Source organism: Apis cerana, linkage group LG11, assembly GCF_029169275.1.
Source record: "Apis cerana isolate GH-2021 linkage group LG11, AcerK_1.0, whole genome shotgun sequence".
NCBI lineage: Eukaryota > Metazoa > Arthropoda > Insecta > Hymenoptera > Apidae > Apis > Apis cerana.
This window is the reverse complement of record NC_083862.1, coordinates 2,620,820-2,645,804: the sequence shown is the minus strand read 5'-3', so window position 1 is coordinate 2,645,804 and position 24,985 is coordinate 2,620,820. Positions and strand designations below refer to the sequence as shown.

At 27.0% G+C, this 24,985-nt stretch overlaps 3 protein-coding genes and 1 long non-coding RNA gene across 6 annotated transcripts in view; 1 reads left to right on the top strand and 3 right to left on the bottom strand.

Moving 5' to 3' along the window:
- Positions 1-19,467, bottom strand: part of LOC108003866 (myosin-7B-like) — a 23,123-nt gene extending 3,656 nt beyond the window's left edge. The window contains exons 1-6 of one of the 2 annotated variants that reach the window (XM_062081414.1): positions 19,181-19,467; positions 11,206-11,314; positions 5,563-5,895; positions 5,070-5,302; positions 4,283-4,594; positions 36-3,946 (exon numbers count right to left, since the gene is read on the bottom strand). In XM_062081414.1, coding sequence (XP_061937398.1) covers positions 3,721-3,946; positions 4,283-4,594; positions 5,070-5,302; positions 5,563-5,895; positions 11,206-11,314; positions 19,181-19,467 — 1,500 coding nt within the window. In that variant the 3' untranslated portion in view covers positions 36-3,720. Of the gene's footprint in view, positions 1-35; positions 3,947-4,282; positions 4,595-5,069; positions 5,303-5,562; positions 5,896-11,205; positions 11,315-11,700; positions 12,196-19,180 lie in introns of those variants that run through there. The other variant, XM_062081415.1, reaches the window with a different exon arrangement.
- On the bottom strand, positions 15,268-17,868 carry LOC133666919 (uncharacterized). Its single transcript, XR_009831817.1, has 3 exons — positions 16,682-17,868; positions 16,277-16,432; positions 15,268-15,681 (listed from the first exon to the last, which is right to left on the bottom strand). It is a non-coding gene; the product is annotated as an uncharacterized LOC133666919 (long non-coding RNA).
- LOC107997222 (U6 snRNA-associated Sm-like protein LSm5) lies at positions 19,222-23,624 on the top strand. Of its 2 annotated transcripts, none has more exons than XM_062081417.1 (4): positions 19,222-19,361; positions 22,866-23,034; positions 23,119-23,315; positions 23,459-23,624. In XM_062081417.1, the coding sequence occupies exons 2-4, from the start codon at positions 22,989-22,991 to the stop codon at positions 23,489-23,491; spliced, it is 276 nt and encodes a 91-aa protein (XP_061937401.1). In that variant the 5' UTR covers positions 19,222-19,361; positions 22,866-22,988; the 3' UTR covers positions 23,492-23,624. The 2 variants fall into 2 exon arrangements, with proteins under 2 accessions (XP_061937401.1, XP_016911150.1); XM_017055661.3 differs by lacking the exon at positions 19,222-19,361 and adding an exon at positions 20,602-20,741.
- Positions 23,365-24,818, bottom strand: LOC107997221 (serine/threonine-protein kinase mos). The gene is made up of 4 exons (XM_017055659.3): positions 24,687-24,818; positions 24,426-24,616; positions 23,972-24,354; positions 23,365-23,911 (listed from the first exon to the last, which is right to left on the bottom strand). Exons 1-4 carry the CDS (start codon positions 24,755-24,757, stop codon positions 23,606-23,608), a joined length of 951 nt encoding a protein of 316 aa, XP_016911148.2. The 5' UTR covers positions 24,758-24,818; the 3' UTR covers positions 23,365-23,605.
- Positions 24,819-24,985: the final 167 nt, after the last annotated feature.

Here is a 24,985-nt window from a genome sequence, read left to right as displayed (position 1 = left end):
TATATATATATATATGTATATGTATATACACATACCTGTTGCAATTACGGCACTATATATGCAAGTTATCTACTGTCAGACTGGTGAAATCTAACTAACAACTTCGGTTCATGTCGGCTTTTACATTCGTTAAATTCATACTTCGTGTACATACGAGAGTTGAAGTGGGAGAATCTACGAAAAACGTCATATGGTATACGTATTTGATTTAAAAGATAAAAACTATGTTAACTGATATTTTTCTAAAATCTCCTAGATAATGTAATCGTAAGAAGTAAATAATTAAAATTTTGATTTTCGATAACGATAATTGAAATGAATTAAAAGAAATTAGGTTATTATAATATATTTATATACACATACGAATTAAATATATTTAACCTGTAACATTTTATTTTTATTTTCTATTATTAATAATATACAGAATATGTTTTCAGAATATAAATTTGATGCAATATATATTTTATTAAGAAAAGAAAATAGAATAGTAAATAATAATAAATAATAGAAAAATGGAAAAAGACAAGTTGATAATCACAAAATTCTTTTTTTATAAAAATTATATTTTATAATATATTTGAGAAACATGAGTGAGTCATTTTACGTAACAATTGCAAAAATATAAAAAATATTGCAATCTAATCATAAATACTTAAGATTTTCTTCTGAATCATAAGCAAAACATTTTTTATTTTTGATTAACATGATATAAAAATTAAATTATAGAAAATTGGAAAAAACCTAATGAAATTAATTAATTATAAAAATTAATTGCAATCAAATAAATTTTAATTGAAAATTAATATAAAAAATAAAAAGTATAAAAATATATTTTTATATATTTATTAGTTACAAATAACATTCATTAGCTACAGATAATTAGGAAAATTATATTATATAAAAACATTACTTAAGAGAAATGTAAATGAAAATATTTATTTAAAATTTTGATTAAATTAAAATGTTAAATTAAATGTTGCATCAAAATTCTATTTTTTAAAAATATTTTTTTTAAATATTTTATAAATTATTGATATAAAAATAAAATGTTACAATTAAATTCTTTTCACTTGTTTGAATAGTTTTATAAAATTATTTCTTTATAAAATTATATATTTTAATTCCTTTTCTTGAAAGAAGTTTAATTTATAATAAATTTTACAGAAAAAGTTGAAAAAAAATGCATTTGGAAGTATATATGAATTTTTTGATTATTATATATATATATATATTCTTAATTATAATATTTAAAAATCAATCAATTAAAATTATTCCATCAAATATTTTAACCAATCAAATTATAATCTTCAAAATTAACCAATTAAATCTATATTTAAGAGACTTTTTTAAATTTTTGATTTTCAATATTTTATTTTTTGAATTTATATTTTCATAAAAATTTAAAAAAAAATAAGAAAAAATCAGATAGTAAAAAATTCACAATATATATATTATTCATAAATTCATAATATATTCATAATATGTTGTATTAAAAAATAATTTAAGGGACATATTATAATTAGAAAACCAATTATTATGATTTAGTAATCCAAAAAAAAAAAATTTTAAATATTTAAAATAATTCTCATGCACTTTGTAATACTTTGTGAATATTTATATACAAAGTAGATAAAAATTTGACAAATTATGTAAATGTGTATGAATTTCTGAAAAAAGAGCAGAGGTAATATTTTAAAAAAATCAATTAAAAATTAAAATACGCTAAAAGATAATAACAATTAATCTTTATTGTTGTTATTCTTATTTAAAAGTAGTGGATTCAATTTTATAAAATGTTTTCAGATCTTACTTTTTGTATTTTTAATTATATTTGCACTTGAGACATAATATATTCGAATTAATTAAAATTCAATAATATTAATAGTTAATGCAAAAATTTTAGGAAATTAGAAATAAAAAATAATAAAAAATTGTAATAAATTAATATATGTAATATAATTTTAGATAAATTAATTTTAAATATTTTTATCATCTTTGTGGAGAATTCATTCAATTTAATTATCAAATAGATATTTATTGTTTGATTTGTTTTAAATTTTAATTTTTACATTAACTCAATATTGAATCATAATTGCTTTCATAATTGTTTTATGAATTTACAAAAATCTATTAAAATTAAAATTTATAAATACAATATAAAAAATATACACAAAATTTGTAATATTCTTATGAATAAAATTTAAAAAGGAACCTATAATAATTATAAATGAATTAATAATCAAATTAAGTAAAATTTTCAAGAAAACTTTTTTACCTTGGATATGATGTTTTCGCATATTTTATAATGTATTGATAATATATTCCTAGATACATTTATATATTATTAATTTCAATCTACTTGAATTAAAGTTTTCTATTATGTATAAGTTATATGATATCCTGTAAAAGAAGATCAGTTGACATTGTTTATTTGATTTTAATATATATATATACTATTGCACACAAAAAAATTTTGTTTTTAATTTGATGAATGATGTTTTGTTATAAATATTTTCAATATTTCATTAGACACTAAAAGTAAAAAGTAAATTTTTCATTATTTGTATTTCTATAATATATCGAATCAAACGGCAATTGATATTCGTGTATACAGAGTGTCCCAAATTTTTTCCTCCATATATGTTTTATGAACAAAAATAAGAAATAAAAAGTTATATAAATATAAATTTTATTTAGAAATTCCAAATTTAAAAAAAAATGGACTTGTCCTTTCGTTTATATGATACGAGAATAATTATCAATATTTATTCGATATTTATAAGTTTGAAGTTAGTTAAAGATTGAATTAAAAAATTGGAAATTAGTAAAATTAGTATTTATATAAACATTTCGTGTAATTAAATAAATATCGATAAGTTATTTTCACTTTATTTAAAAGAAAGAACAAATTCGTATTATTTATTATATTTATATTATTTTTGTACAACTTTTATAAGTTAATATATTAAACTTTTTAAGTTAATATATTACAACTTTTATAAGTTAATATATTAAATGTTTGTATAACATGTATATATTAACATTTTTTTCTTATTTTTGCTTATATAACATGTTATTATAATTTGGCAGGAAAAATTGGCAGGATATTCTATATATTTATATTTATACTTCTTTGGCTAGTAGAATAATAATCATTTTAACAATAACAATATAAAGGCAATAAAATACATTATAAATAATAACATCATTCACTATCCAATTAGAAATAAAGTATTTATAAATTTCTTATGTCCAATTTAATCGTTAACACAGTCTCCTTTTTAATTAACAATAAATCGATTAATCGTTAATAATTTATTTTAATTTCAATTCCTACATCGTCGTGAATATTAACAATCGAGACATTAGCCAAAATATTTCATATTAGATATGAAAAAGTAAACTATTAATAAAATGATCGTCAATTGCGAGGATAAATTTCTATAGTGATACAATTCGATATCTGTGATTGTTAACGCACTTTTAATTCGATATTATTAATATGAAGAAAATCAGGATTACATTATTATCAATATTCGGGCAGTATCGAATTGTTTTTTTTAATTCTTAAATGGATTCATTTGGAATGTTTTACCGATCAAGCGAACGATATCGATCAAATCAACGACGCAATCGAAAAAGGGCGGGAGCACTAAATTTTATGATTTTGCACTATGTGTTTCAAACACAATGACTGTGCTTTTCTCAGTCTTAGTCTCTTCATGAGGAGCGGTCGGATGTGGACTTGGTCTTCGGTTTCCGTCCAAGTAATTTACGAAACGAGGAGGTCCATCTTGACCGAGTAAGTCCTGTTGTACTTTGCTCATCCGGTTCACTGCAACTAAGCGATTCACTAATTTTTCTGCTTTTTCCGCTACTACTGCTGGTGCTACTACCGCCATTTTCATAACATCGTGATCTTCGATCTCCGATTTCCGAAGAAAACCTGGAAAACATACAAATTTATTATAAAAAATATTCTGTTAATTTATTTTACTGGTCAAATATCATCTCCCAATAATTTTTATTAATGTGATTATCAAATTTATGAACGTCTTTATATTTTAATAATGTTCGTTTTAATTGAAGTTGTTAATATCCCGGTTAAAATTCAATATATTGTGTAGTAGTGATCAACATAGATATAAATAAACGGATACAAATACATTTAAATTCGATAATATTTAATATTTAGATTATTAATAATTAATAATAAATAACATTTTATATTTTGGATTATTGAAAAGTATATAAACTTTATAAAGATAAAACCATCACTAACCCTGAATCGGATGAAAAGGCTCTAACCGTAGCTGGAACGCTTGAATTAGCCGATGAAAGTGATATTTCAGCAACAGGAGTACTCGGATATGCTTCGTCATCAGATGCACTATTACTACTTGTGCTGCTGTTGCTGCCATTACTTCCACCGGCACTGCTATCAACACTGGAATCGTCAATGAAACCTATTTCTTGATCGGCTAACACTGAAATAGTCCTCTGTCCACGCGATGTTGTTGTTGCAGACGTGCTGGGTCGCAACCAGGTACGTAGATCCTGTAGCGGCGCTTGAAGGCACTTGAAAAGATTTCCACTGAAATTTTTGCAAATAATAGATAGATCATTTTTAATTTCTAACTATATTATTCTCCTATATAGGTTATGTATTCCTCGTTACGAACGGATTTAATATATAAAATCAATAATAAAATTTATATAAAGAATATGTCATATATTCTATTTATTTTTAAATTACAACAAACTTGTTCTTTATTATAAAAGTACAGTTTGCATATTAAATATATATTCGTCGTTTCTTAATTAGAATACTTTTATTTTATCCATGATGTACGATATATAAAGTAAAAAGCGTTTATAGAATTAAATTACATTATCAATTACATTATCAAAATCTATATATAAAATAATTATAATATAAAACTTATTGTATGTAACATAAAAACAAGATTTTTTTATGGATTTCACGTATTAAAATTATAATACATAGTACGTATATATATATATATAGTGTGTTAAGAATTGATACGTTTCTTCTATGATTTACTTACTCGTCGCGATAATCATCGACCTCGGCAAAAGTGCGTCTCGCATACAAACAGACAGAGCACCGTCGACGACGGCGGCAAGACGTGGCATGTATTGTTGCTGCACGAAGATGTCTCGCTGCGTGTCTCAATGTCATAGTTTCTCGAGTCAACGCTGCAACACCTTCGTCTCGTCTACGTATTTCCTCTCCCAATTCTCCTTGTTCTATGCGCAATTTTTCTTTTAAAACTTCATTCTACAAATGCAAGATATAATGTATAAGTAATATTATTGATCATATTTATTGAATACTTTGCTCTCTTTAATTAACTATTCTATCTACCTATCACTTTTTCATTTTTTAAGATACATTGCTGTATTTAAAATTTGTCTTTTACTTTTTAAATAAAGTTAGAAAGCTATTTTACTTGTTATAGCTTGAAAATTTACAGTCGTTTTTTGAAACATTAAATAAATACATTTTAATTAAGGAGAGCAATATCAAATTGTTATCACCTCTCTTTCAAGAGCATCTCGTTCGGCACGAATAACAGTGGCCTGTCTGACAACATCCTGCCGAGCCCGTTCAAGAGTTTGTCTCGTGATCTCATTTTGTGCTAGTTGCATTTGTAAACGTCGCAACGTAACCTCGCGTTGTTTCTCCAACCGATCTCTGGCAGCTATGCAATTGTCCCGTTCTGTCTTAGCTCTCTCTACTTCTTCTTCCAGACGAAGACTACGTTCCAGTTGTAGAAATAGTTCGTCCTCTTTACCTCGGAGTTCCGCCTCGCAACCCTCCAGTCGCTTCTCCAACGATCGTCTGGTTTCTTCCAATTTGTCTCTTTCTGCCTAAAATCCAGTTAAACCCGTATTCACATACACATCCTTATTAATTTTATTATAATTATACTTATATAATTATATAATTATACTTATAATACAGTTTTATTAACTTTCACGGGATAAATAGGGTTCAATTAGATCTATATTTATTAGATAATAATAATAATTTGTTAGTTTTTATTTAATAAATATAGAGAATTATTATTGAAAATTGAAAATTCATAGACAAAAAAAAATAATTATTTAATTGATAAATTCATTTTCGAATAGAATAATAGAAATAATAATTTCTTCTTTGGGATCTATAATCTATAAATAAATCTTGTATCTACTATATGATTGACTGATTCATTATGAGAGAATTAAAACATTAGTTTCGACAAGATTTCTCAAATTCATTAAAAGCTGAATTTCGTTCTTTTCTTCCTTGTTTTTTTTCTTGTTTTATGTTTGTAATCGAATAAAATGAACAATTTTGGAAGATATTATCAACGAACGGCTTCAAAGATAATGATTATCAATCTAAAATGTGAAATGTATCTGTAGGAAACGTTAACGAAGATAGACCTAATTAAAAAAGAGAATGGAACAGAATATTTCCAGTACTGCATTTGATTTCATGGCCATTGCTTTTGGATGCTTCCGTTGCATTTACAGACAGTTGCATGCAAATACCATCAATATAATTATATTATCGAATCAAAATTTCATTGATATACATTTATTTACATTTACTTTACAAAAAAGATATATAGATTTACTCTAATATAGTACTTTTATTTTTTAGATTTCTTTGAAGTCGTAGAATACTTTTGACTATTAAAAAAATACTAAAATTATAAAGCTATTAATTAAAATTGTTTAATAATGGTAATCATAACAATCTTTTATAAAAATCATAAAATCGTAGTTAAAATGTTACAATTTTATAATTTTGATTAATATTGATCAAGAATTATATAAATATTAATTTGAATCATTTAAACAACATCTTACGATGTAACAATCTCTATATATTAAATACTAAGGAAAAGTATTTATAGAATGAAAATGACTGCGTAATGTGACATGGCGTTCGCAAATCTATTCTGTTGTCATGTTCTCTGTATTCTCAAATGTATCTTTATATTATCGATTGCTATTAATCGTAAATCATCGATCTTTTACCTTATTTATTTTTTCACGAGGAATTTTATGCTTATTCAATCGAAAAAAATCGCTAATCGAACAAGGAAGAATGATGTGATTCATGATGTCGCTGCGACTTGATCGCATCTAGTGCCGCACTACATGCCAGATTGTAGGTCAGGTTAGATGGGCAAGCTAGAGTCTCGATGGTACGAGGTTAATGAACGTTATATTATGAATAATGACGGAATCAAGTTCAATATGTATATTACAAGTTTGAATCCAAATCCAATGGAAATAACTTTTCATAAAGTTCAAATGTTATAGAATATAATTCACTTGTCATAAATATATTTCGATGTTGGAATACATCGAACTTTTTATAAATATAATTATCAGAAATTAAAATTATTCAATATTTATTTTTATACTTTTTATTTATATTTATATATATATATATATAATAAACAGAATTTCTACAATTTTATTTTAATTTTTTCATTTGTAATTATTTAAAAATGATATTTGATTGATTTATAGGTTAGGAACCTTCATATCCATCGAAGTAAGAAAAAAATAACAACGAAAAACTTAAAAGGTGCAGAATCTATTTAATATAGGAAGTAATAATATTTTTTACAAAATTTCTTGATATTTAAATCTACTTACGACATACTTGATCCCATCACTAGTCTAAAATAATTTGGAACAAGTTGTTTCAAAAGCGCTCTTTCTGTCTTTCGACAAAACTAAGTAGGAATGAGGAAAGAGACAAGAACAACCGAGTGAGAAGAAAGAAAGTCAAGAGGGAAAAAGAGAGTGTCAGTGATCAGCTCGAGGGGACTGTTGAAAGACGAGATGCGAAACCGCAGATGGAAAAGCAGAATAACGAAATGTAAAAACATTTCTTCTCTTCCCTGGACTTTTTACCATTCTCTTGAAACCGCTAGATTTTGTTTCTGCGGTTTTGTTTCTCCGTACGATGACCACTGTAAATTCTTCGCGGCGAATAGTGGGATAAGCAGACATACAAGTGGCCGCGCGTCCATTGGAAGGCCAAGGGGAAACCAACGCCCACGGGCGAAATCCAACTACATGGCCTTCTTGCAGCTTACACCTCCGCTATAATATTAACCACCTACGTTTTTTCCTAGACCTCTTTTCTCGAGAACTTTATAAATTTCCTTTTCTTTATTTTTTTTCGCATTTTTGTTTCACGTTAGTTTTAATCCTTATAATTTATTCGTAATTTTTTGACGATACGTAATAAAATTGCAATTCGAAAAATTATAGGCAATTTAAAAATTATTGTTTCATTAGCAAAATTTCTCGTGATCAGCTGTACAAAATATAATTCGTTTAAGTGGCAATGATTTACTATTGTTCCAGCAATCGATACATATTATAATTCTGCGTATCCTAAATTTAAATTTATTTATAAAAATAAAAATGAGTAATAAAAGTGTACTTAATAAAATATAGTAGAATAAAAAATATAAGTACAACCACCAGCCAAGTTTGTACAAGGCACAAATTTAATTTCTATAATTTCATAAGATTAAATTTATTTTAAAAATAACGCCAATGAAAGTTTTCTCTTAGATAAAAATTATCTAAATACCATCTAAGAAATATAATGGATATCTATTCTTTTTTCGATCATTTTAAATATCTCGATAATAAATAAATTCTAGAAATTTATTATGTTTAAACTTATTTCTATGAAAAGTAAAATCTTATCAATTTATTATCAATTTTTAAAAAAATAAAATGGAAATTATAAAAATTTAAATTTTAATAAATATATCTTTATATCTTTTCAAATATCTTATCCAAATCTTAGAATTAATTTAGGTTAATCCTCGACATTGTTTTCGTTGGAATATTCGTTTCGAGCATTGTATTCAAGTGGTTAAGATCATTGTTCGTCGGCAACTTTTTTTTAGAACCGATGTAATTGCAGTTATATACATATTTAGTTGGGCGAAGCCTACATTCCGCTTGTTTCTTTCGAACTAGGTCAAATCTTGAGAGTCAAATTAAATCTTGTCGTACTAGTTAAGTATCTCGCCATTATATGCATAAAACGGTTAATTGGATGTCAATATATCGAGAAACAAATCCACACAGTATAAAACGAGAGAAAATGGTTTCACAAAAATGGAATGTCCTATGTTTGCCCTTCTTTTTGCCAATTTCCGTTTTCCACGAGAAAGTATAATGTTTCAATAATGGAACTGGCGATGTCAAATTTCTTCGTAAGGAATGTAACGTTGATACCTAAAGAAATAGACCACTCGACATGAGAAATTTTGTCTGTCAAGGTTTACGGTTACGATGTTTGAATGGAATCGGTTATTCCAACAGAATTGTAGAACGTGTAAAGAATTATACAATGAAACGCATCGAGCTGTACTGAATACGGTTTTTAACTCATGACTATCGTGCATAAGAACTTCTTTCTCAGCGTTATTCGAACGTGATATGAGAATAAAAAAGAAATAAATCTGAGAGTTAAGTTAATAAAAATTTATTTGATAAATTAAATTAAATTAAATTAAATTAATTGTCAATAATTATAAAACGAAGCTTTAATTTTTTTATTTTTGACTTTCGTATTTTAGCTTGGAAAATTATTTTTTAAATTTTTAGATGTCAAGTCACGAATCTAATAAATTTTTGAAGACGAATGGAATATTATTTAAATTATACTACATCAAAATTTTGTGTTTTTACATATGTTTACATATGTAAACTGTGATTTTTTTTTAAAAATAATCTATGACGTAATAAAAATAATTCTATCAGTTGTACGTATGCATATCAAATTTCCGAATTTCACGAAGAATGCCTTTAAAATCGATTAAATTATTGTCGATTATTTTTGAATGCTATATTATTAAAAATTTCAATTTCAATTAATATTAACTATAATTTCGATAATTTTTCAAATCTTTTTATGAAAATTTTCGTCAAAATATTCGTCATGATATCGTATAAATAAATCAATAAAAAAAAAATTTTTTAAATTTTTAACAAAAGTGTGTCTCTTTCAAGAGAAATAGAAATCCTCTTTTGTTCGAAAAATTTCTCCTCCAGTTTACAATGGGAGTGGCAATCTTATCGATACACATTTCTTTCAGATAATGAATAACCCGTAGAAAGAGTCCGTTTTCTCTCGCACATTTTTACGGATAATATTGCAACAGGCGAGAGCAAGTTGATTTCACTCACGGCACTAGCTCCCCAGGGCCCAGATACCATCAAGCGGACTAACAAGATCGCGGAAGGACTTGGATTTTTGTTATCCATCTCGACGATTTAATTGCGTTGTTACGCAGCTCTTATAAAAATTACTACGCGTTTTATTCGTATTTGGGAAACTTTCAAAATTCATTTGCAATTTTAATATTAATACTAATTATAATTATATAATAACCAAATATTATATAACCGTATATAATAACCGTAGAAAGATATTCTTATTTTTTTTTCCATCGAGATCCGAATTATAAAATTACAGACATGCGCTGACTTTTCTACATCCCGATAATTCCCACTGATAATCTCGACTCGAGTTTATGAAACACTGACGTAAAACTTACGCTACACGCTTTCTTTACACGATAGGGAAAACGATCCGCAGATTTTCTTCGTCACGTTTGATCAAACTCGATGATTACATACGTTTGAAAATGAGCGAGTTTCTATATGACAAATTGAATCGAGATAATAAATTATTTTTCGTTTTACTCCATCAAAAATGAAATAACTTTTATTGATTTATAAATACATATTTGATAAAAACTTAATCAATTTTTATTCCTTTTTCACAACAACTGTGCATCTTTGATTTTATATATAAAATTTTTCAAATATTCAAATTGTTAATCATCGCGATATTGACGCCGATTCTTATAAATTACTTCGAATTCGTATCGATAAATCCGAAATCCTGTATTAAATGCTACATTCCATTGTAGTTTATTTCATAATCGATTTTTGTAATAATCTTCGGGATATTTGCTATTCAAGTTTGTTTAGAAAGTCGAATTAAGTGTAAATCGAATCGAGTTTATTCATTTTTAACGCATAGATATAAAGAATGTTAATACATTCACAGGACATTTTTGGAAAATTGATCCGAAATAAATTTCAATTTTGTACAAATAAACTCCTCGTACATACCTTCACTTCATGGTAACGTTCTTCCAAGTAATAAGCGACACCTTTAGCCTCCTCGTATTTAGTTGCCAGAGCGACGTATTTATCGTAATGGCGCTTGAACAAGACAAATCTGAAAATAGAAAGTAACATTGTGCATTAATTCCATAAACGATAATATCATTGAAAGTTGGAAGAAATCCTGGGAAAAAAATAAGAATGAGATCGCATGACATCTTTTCGTAATATCATTTTCATTTATTCCTAACGAAGAACAAGATTTTTCACGCGATCGAGCAATCACAAATATTATTATACTCGCATCACGATTCGTATTTATCTCGTATTTTTATCACCAGACGAGAAACAATCCCATTTTCCTATCAATTCGAGCCGGATTCTCCATCAACGCGATCTCTCGTTACAGATTTGCCGTTTGGAAACCGCAAGTTTGCCCGAGTCCCACGCGGGACTAAGCAATATTCGCGACAACATAACACCGAGAAGCTAGAAAACGACCTTTCGGTCATAGTGTGTCCTGGCTAGGCCCGGTGGCTGCTACGAATTCTTTCGAGACACTTCGACTGATTTCTCTTTCCCTTTCTCTCTTCTTCTTTCTTAATCCGTTGCTTCGCACCAAAACTTCCTCTCTCCGGCTCTTTTTCTCTTCGACTGGGTTCACTCACTGACACTCGCGTCACCGTTACACCGCATCGTGCATTCTCTCCGAGACTTTCGCTTTCACGATTCCTCGATAGACGCGTTGCGCGCCTACTTTGGGATCCAACGGCGATCTTCGATCGTCTTCCGGGTTTGTTCATCGGTTAAACAGCCTCTGCTGTTCGAGAGTCGGTCCGCCCGTCACGCTTTTCGACAGAGCCTCCTCCATCGTGCGAAACTTATCTCGATGTAATTCTAGACGGGCTTCGAAGGATGAACGCGATACGATTCACCGAGTTTCTGCTCTCCTACTCTTTTCGATCTTCGAGACTCGCGTTTTGTTTCTGCATCGATGGGAAAGCTGATTCTGAATCATCGAGCAATCAATCGAATACTCGCGCGACATTGTGCGCAATATGTAAATTAATATTTAAGAAGACGATCTGATTGTCAATAATATATACGATACGTTTTAATACATAAAAGAATTAAGTAAAATAAATGTTAAGAAATTTTGCTTTTTTAAAATTACGTACTTTGAGATATTTGTAATTGAAATAAGATCAAATATAATTTATTTTAATATTATTTAATGCTAGAACTATCAAATCAATTGAAAGATTTTTCATTTCTTAATTGTTAAAGATACGTACTTTTGACAATGTTAATATTATATTTTTATTCGGATAATTATTAAATAATCATTAAATAATTCAAATTATCTTAATCAAAAGTCTCATAAATAAATATTTAATCGTTTATTGAACTATATTTTTTGTGCATCAAAGAGAGATGTTAAAAGAAATAGTAAAGATGAATAACTTTCAATTATGGCCTAAATTGGTATTGCAATTACAAAATATCGTATTTTGTATTTTAATATAAATTTCACTTAAATTTCTTATTTTTTATTGTTCAAATTTCTTATTGTTCTTACTATTCATTTCATGAGAATTGTAAAATGACAAATTATTTTTTATTTATTATTTATTCGAAATTGACATCGTTTCTTATAATGATTAAAATCATAAAATAATGTGTTTATAGTATTCGATAATTACTAGAAATGATTTTTAGAGAAAGTAACTATTTATAGTTTATCTATGATCAGGAAACGATAAAATCATTTTATTCGTAAGATATACTATTTGAAATTGAGCATTTAGAGAAAGCAAAATTTAAATTCGATACAATGAGATTCAATACAATGATAAAAATCGATATAGTTTATCTTAAGATTATATATCTAAATATAATGTCATACAAAACGAGATATCTTGTGTTATTCTAGATATCAAATTTTTATCTCTACGTACAGCGATAGAAATTACATATAATTACAGAATAATTAGCAGACTACACTTTTACACATTCCAGCATAAACTGAAGATATATAAAAATCAGATGGTATAAAATTCTTGAAAAAGAAATTCCCTTTATATCTCGTCAAATTAAATAGAAAAACATAGCGAATAAAAAAGAATTTATCTATTATATGTTATTCTTGAATGAATTAAATATTATATGAACATTTCAGAATGTCATTTCATCGATCAATATAATTCCATACTTCAATTTAGAATCTTCGTAATCTTCGTAATTTCTATACTTCAATTATATTTTATTATTATACAATCGTAAATTTAACTTATTCGTAATTTATAGTACGATAACTTATTAACACATAGTCCATAGAAGAATACGAAATACGAAAAAATCTTGGAATATATTCATGCGGTATTATCGGTACATTGTTTTGTCAAGATCTACCGAAATTGGAAATTATGCGTATTGTTCACGGACTACATTCACTGTTTAATGCCTCTGTAGATAAAGTAGCACGGAACTTGGATCGATAAATATTCACATCGCGGTTCGTTCATAAATCGAATCGTTCATCAGTAGAGAAATTGGTATTCGAATTGGGCTGGCATTTATTGTAAGCAACGATTCGTACAATGACGGTTTTCAGACGGCTTTCTAACTTGAGTATTCTAGTGAAAGGGTTAACGATGTTGAATATCGACGCGTCCAAAGATGGCGCGGGAACACCACAAAAGGGTGCGTTAGTTTCTTTTCCTATCTCGATCTATGTGCACTTTTTTCTCTGAGAGATCGATCACGATATATACGCAAAGGAAAGTGAAGACATGTTTTTGTTCCCGTTTGTTTTCGGTTGTTATTTCAAAGATATTTTTTTTATATGTTAAATGCGTATTTTAAATCCAGAATCTAAAAAAGAATCTAAAAAAATCAAATAATGAAATTTTTACACGTATAATTATTTATCTTTTGTCTTTAAAATACGCATATAAAAATGAATATAAATGATGTTAGAAAGAGATTCTTTGATTGATTTTATTGTAATAAAATATTGCTTAGAGTTTCAAGCTGTAAAAAAATTTTATTAAAATTATAAAATTATCTTATATTAACTGATTATTTTTAATCATAAATCATTTCTTTTATGATTGTATCAGAATTTTAGAAACGTTATGTATATTATTATATATTTAAATATAATATATTACTAACCTTATCAATTATATTATTATACCAAATCTATTATTAGTAAGCTCAAATTTATTTTTCTTTTTTTTTTAATTTTTTATTATTATACTTTTAACGCGATGAGTCTAATTTTCAGATGGAATTTTGAAAAATAAATAAATCTGAAACATATGGTTTCTAAGTTATCTTTTTATAAAATTACAAAAACAAAAACAAAGAATAAAATCTAATCTAAATTATTGAAAAAATTTATATATTACATTGAAAAAATATTGATAATAGCATAAAATCGATATCGATTGCAAAATTTAATGATTTCATTGATTTGTTTTCAATTATAAGATTTATTTTCAAGCAATTTTTTTTAATTTAAAAAAAATAGATTACGATATCAAATCTTAATGTCGTCTTTTTAAACAATAACTTTCCACACAGATTAGAATAGTATAATATCGTAAAAACTATTTGTTTATTTGAAACAATATATTTATTTAATTAGTTAATAAATCTATAAAAAGTGAATCAGAACACATACGAAATATGATAAGAGTTGATTCTATGTGAAAAAATAAGTTGAAAATGTTAAGTAAAATTTATTCGAGATTTTATTTTCGAGTAAATTCCGATTATATACGAATAAACTATTGAATTAATGATGATTACTTTAATAAAAAATATAGAATAAAATTTTATCTTAAATCTATTTCTCTGAAAAAATCGAGATTAAATAATCAAGAAATCGAGTTTGTAAAAATGCAGATATACTCTTTATATTATGTCCTTAATTTTCCTTTTCTTCGACGCATTTTCGAACCTCTATCGAGTGAATGAAAAGAAAGAAGAATATTATAGCCTGCTAGAATAAAGGATTTTTGGGTCTCTTTCAGTATTATCTGGCACATTGTACTTTACAATGCAATCGGTAAATTTCCAAATTCAATTGTTTCAAAGATTAATTTCTAAATAAAAAAAATTTATTTTATATTTTTTTTTCTTATTTTCACGTGTACTTTTATCGACAATTTATTCATATTTTCATTTACATTTGAAAATTTTTCGAACTTGATTTACAAAATAAAATTTCAAATGAAAAAAATTTTATTCTATCTTTATTATGATTTATTTTTTCACGTAGAATCAATCCTTACCATATTTTTCAATACCGATTCATTCTGCATGTTATTATACAAATAATTTCCCGTATTTTGACCGGATATCTCGAATAGTCGGTGCTATAATGTTGCTCAGTTCAACGAGAGAAATATAATAGCGGAGCGGAATTATTTTCCGATCATTACTCGCCAAGACCTCATAGTTAGTCTCGTTCCTCTAAATGGAATCATACATTTTCATGATATACGTGTTTTTCTTAAAACAATTTAAGTAATTATATATACTTATATATAAAAATATATAAGAATAAAATAAAGATAATCGTATTAACATTTTATATATATTTTTTCAGAAATAAAAAAAATTGCACAGAATTTCATTAACTTTTTGTTTCAGTGAGCAGAAGCTAATAGATACTTTGAAAACGATGATACTTTGTATATATGAAATAAACGTCATCAAATATTTCAGAAATCTAAATAAAGACCATACGACACTTCTTTCATTCTAAGCATCAAGGTTAGATTCATGGATCAGATAACATTCAATATTTTGTCGCAATTTTATAATACATCTAGTATTCCTGACATATTTCAATGTTAGATAGATTATTAGATTAACTTATATAGGATTCACTTAGCTATAATATATATATATAATCTAAATTTTGCTATATAATCAAAAAAAAAAAAAAATACAGGAAAAAATATATAGTTGATTAATAATTTTTGTTCTAAAAAATATATAATTACTAGATAATTTTATAGATGCAATTATTAATAATGTATAATAATGTATAATAAATATTAACCTATTATATCAATCAATCCTATATTACAATATATTATTAACATAGAAATGTCACATAATAAATACATCCAAGTTGGAAATATATGCCGTATAAAATTCTTGAGGACAAATTATTTCCAGCATGTCATCATCATCGAAACACATCACCGTGCGTTTTCTGGAACGAAGAAAAATAACTGGAAATTATTTTAATATGGATGCCTAACCAAAAGATGAAACGTTAAAATACTGAATTGATTAGATGCAGTGCATAAATTAATTCCTTTTCGCGATAAATAATTGCAAATGTTAAACGAGGAGTAACCTGAATATAAATTTCTGTTCTCTTATTTCTGATAAAAATATTCTTTTCAAAGAACAGTGCTATCGCCTAACCTAACTTAACCTTATTTATTGATTGACTCACGCAGAATCCTGTTTATATAAAAATATATATGAGATCGTATTTTAAAAATCGATTGAACGATGGATAATAACGGATGGAAGAATTGCTACCGGGGCGAGGCAAAGAAGTTACTCTCAAATATTGCTATCTTTAGCTCTGTTCTTTTCTGCACAATCGTTGGAGAGCCGACGGCGCTCGATGTCGGGCACGAGTCAATGGTCACGCATCAGGGAACACGTTGATTGTCGATTTCGATTCTGATTCGATGGCTACCGAGCATTGCACCGGATTATACCTATTTTAGGCTGGACGAAAACCATTGTCGTCGCGATCACCGCGAAATAATAAGTGGGGAATTAGGTCGCGTACACTTTCGTTCAAATTTCCCGCTCAACGGATAACCTTTTATCTGTATCTGACGAAAACCGATTATTGGAAATTTTTTGCGACATTCGTTTGTAGGATAAAAATAGATATTCTCGATGAAAAATTTTAACGTTGATAGGATTTTGTAAAAAATCTATGTTATCATGTGATACAATAGAATTAATTTTTATTTAATAATTAAATCTTATATAAATCACTTGAAATTTTCAAATCAATAGTTCGATTTTATTGATTAAAATTAATCTTATCGATCTAGTCTGATAATCGATAACAATTATACTGGTATATTATTATTTCGTATATTTCTTTGTCTTATTTTTCTTCGTTTTTTGAAATATTTAAAAATAATTTGAATTCGACTAAAATTAAAAATTCAGATCAAGAAAAATTAACAAATTAGATTAGATATTTGGAATTTTGATAGTAATATATTGCTCGATCAATCAGTCTGTTAAAATAATTTTTAATTCATTCTAACTTGTAGAATGTCTAAAATGTAGATAGTAGAATGTAGTAATGCTTTCGCATAAAGCATTTGAATAACGGCGACTATGATCGGAGTTTAACATGGAGCATCGTGTTGCCAAAAATGAAAGTTATATTTAACCCATTCGCGATTCGTATTTTTACCGTTCAACATGCATTACACATGAAATATATTCTATATCTGTTTCCAGTCATCTTTCGAAGAAATAAATTTCTTTCGAGCGGTAAGAAAGAAAAAACTAACGGAGAAAAAGAATTCCACGTTCGTGTTTGAGATTAATTGTTTCACTTTGTTTTATAAATAACGATAATAATAGAAGCGCGTGATTATTTCTAATTACCGACAAAATTACCAAAGTTGTTGAAACCAAGGAGAGCTGATTAATTGCACCGATTAAATCGTTTTAAGTGGACGCCTGCTGGCTTCTGGAGTCGCTGCTAGTCTCCTTCAAAACTATTTTCATTAAGAACGAGCCTTTAAGCCCTTACTGACGGAAGCCGCTCCTTCTTCATTAAAAAATGAAACGCTCCTTGCTTTCCGTTTTCAAACATGATTGTGTATCTATACGCGTCGCACGTGCACGTCTACAAATCAACTAGAATAGTTCGTCAATGATTCAACTCGTCACTTAAATCGAGCTGTACATGCGTGACGACCGAACCGGAAACCGGATTCTTTTTTTCTGTTCTTTTTGTACTGTGTACGAGCTCGTGTGCTCTAACGAAAAATTCAAACGATGACAAATTCGTCGTTGCAAAAATATATTCGAATGAAAATTTTTTTATCTTATTTTTTTAGAAATCTTAACACAAAAATACATAATATATAAATTTTTTTTATATTTATTAAATTCAAATCGAATAAATCTGTATGACTTGAATTGATAATTGTATAAATTCGAAAAACGTATTACGTACGTATTATGTACGAATTATGTATAATGATTCTTAATGATAATATCTGTGAAATCGAAAAAGAGATAGAAACATGTAGATATACGTATTTTAATCTTGTAAATTCTCTTTTGCTTTATCTCTTGATAGAGAAATAATTTTACAATATATACATGTACATAATTGAATCGATCTAGTGGATAGATTTAGCGAGATAAGAATCTCTAATGATAAAATTTATAGGACTTTAAAAAAAAACACACAAAACGTAGAATTCAATTAGTTCTTCAATCTTTTTAAAATATGATAATAAAAAATATAATATAAAATATTACAAATATATAACATATAATCTATATTCTTGTATATTTATAATATATTTTATAAATTTAAAATATGGATTTTGAAAGTATTCGATTACAAATTATAAATTATCAAGAAATAATGCACTTTTATTCTATTCGTTGTTATCAATTTCTTTGTTTTTAAGTTTTTTTTATTATCATATTTATATTTCAAAAAAATTTGCTCGTAATTAATCTCTTTTGATTAAAGTAATCGGATAAGATAATTTTTGTTTCAAGGAAAGATAAAATATCAATAGCTATTTACAAATTTGATTAAAATTGATAATAAAAATCGATAATTTCATTCCCATAAATAGAATGAACATAAACTTAAAGATTATATACATAAAATCAAATGATGCAATACTACACTAAATATTTCAAAAAAGAAAAATTTCACACGAACCTGTAGAGATCATTTTCGGTGACAATATCTCGGATAGAATCCTCAGGATCAATGCGATCTGCTGGAAAACCGGCCGGTCTCGAGGACAACAAGGGACACGTTGGTTTTATGGTGGTGTCAGTGGCCTCATGGAGGGCGCTGGCCGCGATAAGGTCATCCTCGGAAGCGGTACTAGGCAGAGGTACGTTAGGACTCGGAGATCGCGAGCCAGAAATCACACCGAGTAGATCCTCGCTTCTTGAATGTCTCATTTCCATAGCACCGTACCTTCCAGTTGTCGTTGTCATCGTTCCACCGAATCACTGTATACTCGATTTTTCCACGACCCGGTTAGACGGCCGTCCTCTTTTTCTTCGTCCTCGTTGCCACGACCTCGACAACCCAAAGGAACCGACCACGATCTAGTCTTTGCTACTCCCATTCGGGCTGGCCTCCTCTTACTACCTCTTATTCGACTCCCTAGAGAATCACGATCCACTGATTTTCATCTCCGAGATATTTTCTCTCTTTCGCTCTTCTTTCTCTACCTCGTCGCACCTTCGCGCTCCTTTTCCACTTCCACGAACACGTCTTCCGATTCCTTCTTCTTTTGCAACGAACCAGAATTCCTATCGTCTTCTTCGTTCTAGTTCATCACTTGATATTTCTTAGCGCACGATTTCTCTTTAATACTTTTTTTTATAATCTTTCAAACAGGATGGCATAATTGTCGCGGCAAATAATAACATTCAATTAAAATCTCCGTTAAATTATTGGTATACGCTTTCTTAATTTTTGATGAGAATAAGAACGCATTAACGTCGCATGAAATAGCAAAGGTAACGGACCTCCGCATGAACTATTCGTTATTCGCACGATAATACACATTACTGAACTCATCACTTTTTTTATCTCTTTTTGTTTCGATCGTCTTCGATTTAAATATATTTTTATGAATTAAGAATATTAAAATACCATTAGAAAAGTACCGTGTTCATTAACAGAATCATCAGGACGTATCTTTATTGTGGATGGATTTATATTTTAATGATTGTAAAAAGAATTTATTCAATCGATCATACACAAAGCAATTTACGAGTACAATTGTTGATAAAATTCAAGTCGCCATTTTCGTTGAATTCTATGATAAATTTTACTGCACTTATATTTCTTAAGGGACACCGGACACGGAATACACACGCCAAATAGGCTCGTCTTTGTAATTAAAGTAATTAGAAAAAGGAGGGTGGTTCTTCTCAACAGACCATGCGCGGTGAACGCGATTCACACCAGTACCTAGGACTGTCCACTTTGAATGATAAGAATACACAAGGCACTCATCGCACGATTTTATTTCATATATTCCTTTAGTATACTCTGTTCGCACACATTTTTCTGATGTTCCGCCTTTCTTTCACGAGCCACAACCGAAGTCTGCCGTAACGGGAACTAAAGCCGCTTTGTCCTTTCGCAAGGAAGGGGCATGCGAGAAAGGATATACGTGTACCTGCGCTCTTGCGCGTTCGCAGTAGATATATATTGACATTGAATAAAACGTTTTTTTAATACAAATGGGTCACAGGTAAAATTCTTCAACCTTCTCCCTTTTTTTCCGGTAAATAATTTTCATTTTTGGAATCACCGCTTTCTTTTTGTTGTTCCTCTAACGCCATTGAAATAAACACAGCATAACGTGTAATAAATAAATATAATATTTTAAATCGTAATATGGATCGAATTTTTTTATTTTTTTATAACTTTGTGTATAACATAACTTCAATGATTAGGTAGGTTAGCTTTTGAAATAAATACACGCATTGTCCAATAGAATATAGCATGTTACACCATAATGAAAATAAAACATAAGATTATTAGATCACTTAGTAAAAATATAAAAATATAACGATATGATTATTTATTGAGTTCAATATTTTTTAACTAATTAATACACAATTATAATATTACTTTAACCAATGTCCAAAATTTTAATCTTGTTTTACCGACTTTCATGTTTAGCAAAATTATGTATGTAACTTCCCTATATTTCTTCCTAGAACAACATGGCAACTGTTACATGACAAATAAATGTATCTTTTTATGATCATAGTGAACAGTGGCATAGACTAGATAGATAATAGACTTATTATTATCTTTGGTCTAAACTCAACTTATGTATCACTATACAGATAAGCATAGACTTTTTATATTAGGGAATTTTGTGTTTTGAAATACGTTTTTTACGTTTTGAAATACCGTTTTGACTACACAAAAATTCAGATTTAATATAATTGATTAAAAATGATGCAATTTAATTTAATGATTATTGACATATTCAAAATTCAATATATTTTGAATTCAATAAAATCAAATAGCACTAAAAATGTTAATATTTCGTAAATAAATAATTTTTACATATCTAATATTGCAGACAGAAATATTATATATTATATAAATATAAAAATATATAAAAAAAATATGATATATAGGTGATATAAAATATGATTTATAAAATTATAGCGCCATCTCTTGAAAAGTTGCTCAAATTCGTCACATTTTATTGATAAATAATTTGTTAATAATTTTTGAATGATATTATTTATTTCAAAAATATTAAATTTTTATATGTAATTATCGACATAAGAATAGACGAATAGATTTATACTTTGTATAAAAATTTCATTTAACCTCTTTTTCTTATTATTTCATTTTCATATTACATGTATTTTTGTATCAAAAACGATTGTAATTTTAATAGTTGAAATTAAAATTTAATTTTACATTAATATTAATGTAATTGCTATTATAATTGTTGTCATTAATTACTAATTAACTGATATTAATTATGAGATAAATAGCATAGATCAATCATATTGTCAGACAGAGAATAATAGAGATTATTATTAATACTTCTGAATTGAAAAAATTGTCAAAAAAAAATTATATATTTTATATATATTTTTATATTTTTGATTTACATTATCTTTAAAATACTATAAATAAAATTATATAAATATGAACAAAAAAGAAAATAAAAAACAATAGAGATGAATTAAAAATTTATTTTCAATATTATATTTTGAATTTTAAAAATATCTCTTCAAAGACAAGATAAAATAAGAATTGAGATTTAATGTCTTTTTAAATGTTTTTAAAAGTATAGAAGCAAAAATCAATTATTTATTCAATCTTTGAAGAAATGTTTTTGTTTTGTCAACTCAAAAGATGACATTGATTGTCAATTTTTATACTATTTTTATTTTTTTTCTATTATTTATCTTTGTCTATATTTGTTTATTTGTTTTGACTTTTTTATTTGTTTATTCCATCTCTTTGAGAAACGCTGAATTTTCTTACTGTTGAGAATAAAGTGAATTGATTGAATAAATTTCGTTTTTACTTCTTATTATATGACATCGATCTTTTTCAATGTTTTAAATAATCTAAACAGCTTAATATTAAATAAATAAAAATAATAAATAAAAATTAAATAAAAATTAAATAAATAACATTAAATAAGAAAAATAAAAAAATAAAGAGAAATTTCTTTAACATGGAAAATTGTATTTTCATTGTATATTATGATCTATTATATATCATTTATGGTGATACAAAAATGAATTGGATACCAATAAGTCTATTTTATATTTAATCTGTGGTATACGGCAATGAATATTTGAACATTAATTGTTCTATCTGTTCCATGTAGATGGCGTGCCGGTGATGTTTCCATGCACCGTATTATAGAGCGAGTATTTGTCGATGAAATAAAGAATAATTTGTGCTGTATTATTTTTATTTTTAATTAATATATCTTGCTATCTTTTTCATTATGACCAGTTCTGTCAGTACAAATCCATCAACTCTATTGCCTTTAGGTAAGACAAGTTTTGTTTACATTATATTTCTAACCTTACTTTTTTTTTTTGATCGTAATATTACTTTATTGTATTAAATTTTAGAATTAGTCGACAAATGTATTGGTTCTCGGATACATATTATTATGAAAAATGATAAAGAAATTGTCGGCACTTTGTTAGGCTTTGACGATTTCGTAAATATGTTACTCGAAGATGTGACAGAAAGCGAAGCAACACCGGAAGGAAGAAGAGTCACCAAACTTGATCAAATATTACTTAATGGAAGCAATATTACAATGGTTAATAATTTTTTTTTTTAATAGTTTAAATTAATTTCTTTAATATAAGTGATATTCAAATTATTTATTAATTTGTTAAATGTATACAGTAAACTTTTATGTGATATTTTTATTATTATTCATTTGTAATATTTTTGTTGCAGCTTGTACCTGGTGGAGAAATGCCTGATACGTAAAAGATGATTCTTTTATTATGTGTTATATAATCAAAATTTGATCATTAATTCATACGTATCTACTATAGAATAATAAAAATTTCTATTAAATAAGGATAATAATTGAAATAAATATTAAGAAGAAATTAATGTATCAATTTTAGTTATTACTTCATTGGTTGTGGGCCTTTCAGTAGTATTTTGTGACCACATTTGTTTATATAAGGTTTTATAGGTACCTTTAAATTCATCATCCATATTATCATCCGTAGGGCGATGCCCTTTCGCAGAAAGGTAAATAATCGTGTGACTATGCAATCCAGCAAATGGTAATTTTCTAAATAACATTTGCCAAGCTACAATTCCTAAAGAATAAATATCTGCTGCAGGAGTTGGTCTATTTTGTTTTATAACTTCTGGAGCAGTATATCCTGGTGTGCCCTAAGAAAAAAATCTTTTTAATAAGCATAATAAAGACCATATCATATAATAGAAACATACATAAAATTTATCAATTTCATTTGGTGCATCTATTAGCACCGAACTACCAAAATCAGTAAGCTTTGGTTGACCATTTTTGGACATTAGTATATTTTTAGGTTTGACATCCGCATGAACGATACCAGCATTATGACAAAATTGTAGAGCGCAAGTTATACTTCTTAATATACAAATTCTTTCATTTTTAATTAATATTGCTTCATCTAGACGATTTTGCAAAGTAGTGCCACATAATTCCATTGTTATTAAAGACAAAGAAGCACCTTGTTCTATCATTAACACTTTTACTATATTGGAATGTCTTAGGAAAGAAGCATGTCTTTCACCGTTTAACATATTAGAATATTTTTCTGTTTGTATCATTTTAGCTGCCACTTGTTCACCTATTCGATATGTAATATTTAAATATGCCACACATTTAAAATTAAAAAAAATATTAAAAAAATTGTTGTACCTTTATACAAAGCTTTATATACAATACCGAATCCGCCGCTTCCTAGAAATGTGCCACATTTGATAGGAAAACCATCTTTTAATATTTTTTGTCTGTTAGGAGTATCAATATTAAAAGGAGATAATTGGTTTTTGGTTTCGATATTATTTTTATAAACATTTTTTATAGGAGTTCTTGGACTTAAGTATATTCTACGACAATATATAAATATCAATTTAAAATGAATTAATTTATTTTATTATTTATTATCTATTGCGTTACCTTTTATCATTTTTTAATATTTGTGGTGAAATTTTATATAATTTGTTTGCTAATTTTTGAGGTGAAGTCATTTTTATACTGCATATATTGTACAATATGAACGATCTTTTTATCTTTCTTAATATTTAAAAATATGTACTTTCTTCATATTTAAGGACAATACGATGAAAACACATATTTTTTACTTTGTATATGTCAGAAATTTTAAGTAAACATTAAAAAGGTAAACACCAATCGTATGACAATGAATAAACACAAAAGTATAAGAACGTTAATATTATAATGATTACAAATGTTTG

Coding starts and splice junctions, on each gene's coding strand:
- LOC107997221 (XM_017055659.3), bottom strand. CDS start 24,757: ATGACTTCACCTCAAAAATTAGCAAACAAATTATATAAAATTTCACCA. Junction 24,617..24,686: donor ATATTAAAAAATGATAAAAG/GTAACGCAATAG, acceptor ATATTGTCGTAG/AATATACTTAAGTCCAAGAA. Junction 24,355..24,425: donor ATATAAAGCTTTGTATAAAG/GTACAACAATTT, acceptor CATATCGAATAG/GTGAACAAGTGGCAGCTAAA.
- LOC107997222 (XM_062081417.1), top strand. CDS start 22,989: ATGACCAGTTCTGTCAGTACAAATCCATCAACTCTATTGCCTTTAG. Junction 23,035..23,118: donor ATCAACTCTATTGCCTTTAG/GTAAGACAAGTT, acceptor ATTAAATTTTAG/AATTAGTCGACAAATGTATT. Junction 23,316..23,458: donor ATGGAAGCAATATTACAATG/GTTAATAATTTT, acceptor TTTTTGTTGCAG/CTTGTACCTGGTGGAGAAAT.